Source organism: Centroberyx affinis, unplaced genomic scaffold (assembly GCF_046629955.1).
Source record: "Centroberyx affinis isolate AG114_WGS23_722 - 3 ecotype Tasmania unplaced genomic scaffold, CSIRO-AGI_Caff_v1 ptg000915l_1, whole genome shotgun sequence".
NCBI classification, from domain to species: domain Eukaryota; kingdom Metazoa; phylum Chordata; class Actinopteri; order Beryciformes; family Berycidae; genus Centroberyx; species Centroberyx affinis.
Genome location: NW_027279498.1, coordinates 595,645 through 600,583, shown reverse-complemented (window position 1 = coordinate 600,583; position 4,939 = coordinate 595,645). Strand labels below are relative to the sequence as shown.

Below are 4,939 nucleotides of genomic sequence, written 5' to 3'. Positions count from 1 at the left end.
TAAGTGACAAATTGATGTGCTGTAAATTGTAATTTGGGAGTAAATATAGCAAACAGAGAAACGAGTCATTGATTTCACTGCTGACACACTAAATTGATCGTAGAAATCACTGTGAGTAGTATCAAATTGGTGTAAGTATATGAGGACAGGGTCTTTTAGAGAAAACAAATTCCTGAAAATTTCCTGAAAATATTATTTATTTTTGTTTTTTGGATGTCTACCTTGCTCTGATCACTGATTGGAGGTCATGGTTTACCAACCTTTTTATTACATCACTGCAACTAACATAGTAAGGCACTACATCCTGACTCACATGAAACAGGAACAACAGGAGCTCACATCCAGTGCACAGGGACACTGGGGCCTGCAGTAGACAGTGGACTGTATCACTCTTCAGACAAAAACTATTCATCTTAGCAAGCCATGTAGTCTACCACTGCGTCTTGAAATCTTGTTTTTCTTAAAATGAGTGAAAAAGAATTCCAATGGGGTGAGATAATTTCACTTGCTCCCAATGCAAATCAGAATTTTTGAATTTCCTTGAAGCAAGTCTATGTTGATACTAGGGGAGTGATCTGTTTTATATCAAGATACTGTCACTTGATCCAAGAAAATGGTTGAAACTGGTGAATCTGTATTGGAAACAAACGGCATTATCTCACCCACCCAATCACGTTTTTAGAATCAATACTAGATTAAATAAATGACTTGTTATGAATTATTCTGTAAAGAAAGGACAAAATAGGAATAACGGGAAGATTCCCTCTGCTGGAAATTTTGGTCTCATGTAGATATTCACTAAACGGTGCAGGGTTCTTTCAAGTGATGCTATAATCAAGCTAGAGGAAGCCCACAGCCTCTGCATGTTTGAGAACAAGGCCTCGCCACTAATTATCTCCAGCTGTGACCGACGCGCAGATCTACAGTCAGGTAGAAGGACACCAGGCTCTTGCGATGAAAACAAAGTGGCGTCTCTACATTTTGTGGAGTGTTGTATCACTTAGCATAGTCAGCTCCGCATTGGATAGACCAACTAATGAATCTGCACGACATCCTGTTAGAAGGAAAAACGTCTTCAAACTGGGCGCTCCTAAAATCATCGCCGACGCTATCAACCTGTCAACAACAGGCGACAGTAAATCCGCCCAGAGGTTTCCTACCACCGACACCGCATCACCTCAACTCATCTCTGAGCTGCGACCCGCACCTACAAAGTCATTTCCATCTCCAGCACCTGAAAAACCTAGATTCATGCGTCCAGAAAGGGATGAGGCAAACATCCAGTCGCACTTTGCTTACCTCCCAGACGTTTCTGTAACCTGCTCCACGTCTGACTTTGTCGTGCGGGTCAAAACGGCCTTCTATGGTCTTGGCGCAAATGCCGAGGAGCTGAAATTAGGCAGCACCTGCAAAAGCAACGGGGTTCTCGGGCCCTATGGCGACCTGCTCTTCACTTATCCTTTGACAGAGTGTGGTGCCCAGCGTGAGGTAAGATTGCCATGGATGTCATGTGTTCTTTTGAATTGTCCTGCATCTTGGATCCTAGAAAATCACAAGGTGCTACCCCTCCCGACAGATGCCCCCTGGTTATCTGGTGTATAAATTCGTGCTCCACTATGCGCCCTCGTCAGAACGGTTCCCAAGCAGAGCGCATCGGATCCATGTCAACATTGAATGCCGATTTCAAAGGTTAGACTGGTGTATTACTTGTTTTCAGCATGTTGTGTGTGAAGGATACTGCCTACTAAACCTCCATCATGCCCAGGTATCATCATGTGTACCAGCTGGCTGTGCGTCCCACCTGGCAAACTGCTATTGTGCGTAAAAGGCTGAAGGGGCGTCCGAACGACTTCCAAATTCAGCTGATGGATGGTATGCATCAAGACCTCTAGACAGTGGTGGTTAAGGGTTACTGTAGGGTTCAGTAGAATGTATTCAAACTTTGATAAATGCTTGTAACAAATAGGTCTGTGAGGTGGGTCCATATTATGTGATACTTTGTAATGGACTGTCTTAGATTCATGGACCAGGCCTGCAAAGTCCCAGGTGTACCAGCTTGGGCAGACTGTTAATTTCCAGGTTTCTGCTCCACACCTACCACATGGAGGAAAGCTGTACATCAATAGCTGCTATGCTGCACTTTCCAGTGGCTCAAAGTCATCCCTCAAGTACACGATCATCGACAACTTTGGGTGTGTACTGAGGACAGTCATGTTTTAAAAATGTTGTCATTTCACCCTTGGGTTCTGACCTAGATTGGAGGCACAATTACCTTACCATGAAGTGACGTAAGTTCACTATGTTGTCCTCCACAGCTGTTTGTTGGAGAGCCAGAGAGATCCAGGGGGCGCTCGGTTCCTCTCTCCTCGGACGGACAAGACCCTGCGGTTCTCCCTAAGTGCCTTCCAGTTCACTGCTGACCCCGACACCCAGGTGAGCAAGGATTCCCTGCTAATTGTTAAATATTTAGTCTGTTTCACTGTATTACATCACTGGTAACAGTGATAATGTCTTTATTTTAGGTCCACATTCACTGCAAACTGTTTGTGACGTCAGAGGACCCAAGTCCTGTATACAAATCCTGCACCTACAGAGAGAACAGGTGTGCTTAAGCACCACTAATAAATTCCCATACCTGGACTATGATTGACTTCTCTGTCAGCTCTTTTCAAGAGGCATGAGCATACTTGTGCCTCTGCCATGATAGGTGGAAGGCCCTTACTGGTGACGACTCCATATGTGAATGCTGTGATTCACAATGTGTGACCCCTAAACCCCGGAGGGCCATGATGGAAGGTTTGTGATGATGTTGTCCTGTCTGAATAACTAGCCAGACCATTTTATCTTCAATGGTAACATTAACGCATCCAGTATTCCGACTCAGATATGTTGCCAAAGTTTTTACGGTGGTTTTAACTTCCACTAACATGTCATCCCTCTAGCAGTCTACTTCTGTTTTGGCTGTGGGTCAAATGTCCCTAGACTGCCAAGTTTTTCCTGGAAATGTTGTTGTTGTTGTCGTCATATCTTCTCTAATTTGGCTCTGTCTCCTTAGGCTCTGCCAGCAGTGGGCCGCTGTTGGTCTCAGATGAGCCACACACACCAGAAGACGGCTTTCTTCCAGTCAATCCCTCCCTGGTCAGCATGAGAAGAGAGGGCGAGCTTGAAGACATCCTGGTGTTTGACACCAAAATGAATCACCAAATCCATGAGCTGCACAGTCCTGAGGACCAGTGGGATAACACTGATGAAGAAGAGTATGATTATGATGATGGTGATGACGACCAGCAAAGCTACACGTACTTGGAGGAGGAAGAGGAGGAGAAGCAGCTTGAAGAAGAAAGCAGGGTTACCCTTGAAGAGGTAGAAGAACCCGGGTCAGACAAATTGGGTTTCAGAGGTGGGCTCTTTGTGGAGGAGAGGGAAACGTCTGGTGTGAGGGACTTCGAGGAGTTTGGAGAAGATGGTTCAGGGTATATAGTTACAGAGGAGTTTCTAGAGAGAGAGGAGGAAGAGTCAGGATCAAAGATTGAATCTGAGAGAGAAGGATCAGAGCTGAGAGCGTTAGAGGGAAGGGAAGGTGAGGTCTCTGATGAGAAGCAGCTGGTCCATCAGGAAGATGGAGAGCCACCTCATGGGGTGGAGGAGGTGGAGCAAATATTGGCACCAGAAATAGCAGTCAACTCACAGCTGATTAAGACGTGGAGAGAGGATAAGGTGCAGCCACTGGAAACTGAAAGTAAGGAGGAAGAAAAAAGAAAGAAGTACATAGGAAGAGGTGAAGAGGCTGAGAAGATGATAGTCTCTAAGATTGAGTGGAAGGATGATGATGGTCTGTTAGAGGCAGGAGCAGTGGATGGTAGGGAGATGACTTGGTATTTCACATGGAGGTAGTATTACTGTGATGAGCCAGTGCTCCCTGTTTAAAGACTATTCTAGACCACAGTAGGCTATTCTACTGACCCATTTCAATAAAAATATACAACACTGAAAAGCAGTCAACTGTCTCTCCTTCATGCCATAACTTGGCTAACATCAGACTAAGAAAACCCATTATGGGAACCGGTGCCACACCATTTACAAAGGACAATATTACAATTACATTAGACTCTGTTTAGGTTTTCAAAAAAGTCAAAAGGTTGGACAATACACATATCAGCATCACACTTCAAAGACATTCCTCACCTGGTCAACTAGTAAGAATGTAGTAGTGTGGTATAGCAACTGTAACATTGTGCTACAGGTTACACTACTTCTTTGTGTTTCAAATAAAACGAGTTCAATAAAGTAAGACCCACAAGTCAGCAAGGATTAGTAAATGTGGTAAATCAACAAAAAAAAACAATCTTGGCTCTGCTTAGGTACATTGAAACATGCCTCATGTTTCAACCTCAGATGTACTGCCTGAAGAAGACATGCCTGGGTAAAAGGCAATGTGTGTGTATTGTCCAATACTCAAGTTGTACTACATTTGCTGGTCCTTGTTTAAATGTGGATTTTACTTTGTGTTTTGAAACACAAAACACATTAAATTATGATACAAATATGTCAATGCTGTTTGTGACTCACAATGACTTCAAAAAATTGTGATCTTTGACTGATTTAAATTAAAACTCTGAACAGGGTTTCTACTCATTTTCCATTTCAAAATTATGTTCTTTTTCCAGTCTTAATTTCTTAACTAGATTTGAATAGATTTTGTATGTTTACAACTACAAATCTCAAAACCTGAAATGCAACTGCAACAACTACATAAATGTGTGTATCAGGTCTGAACAATACTTTCCATTTTTTTACTGACTTGTGTAATTTCAGAGTGCAGGAATTTATATAACATTTAATTAAGGCTCAGGGTAGAAGGCTGCAGTATGGAAATGTATGCAAATGTCAGGAAAGAAATACAGGCAACATTGGATTTCTTTTATGACTAATACTCAGG

General features: G+C 43.1%; 1 protein-coding gene across 1 annotated transcript; it reads left to right on the top strand.

Annotated features, from left to right (window-relative positions):
- The first annotated feature begins 1,251 nt into the window (after positions 1-1,251).
- LOC139645873 (zona pellucida sperm-binding protein 3-like) lies at positions 1,252-3,894 on the top strand. Its single transcript, XM_071521742.1, has 8 exons — positions 1,252-1,488; positions 1,577-1,689; positions 1,766-1,872; positions 2,018-2,192; positions 2,316-2,433; positions 2,523-2,602; positions 2,708-2,796; positions 3,056-3,894. Exons 1-8 carry the CDS (start codon positions 1,252-1,254, stop codon positions 3,892-3,894), a joined length of 1,758 nt encoding a protein of 585 aa, XP_071377843.1.
- Positions 3,895-4,939: the final 1,045 nt, after the last annotated feature.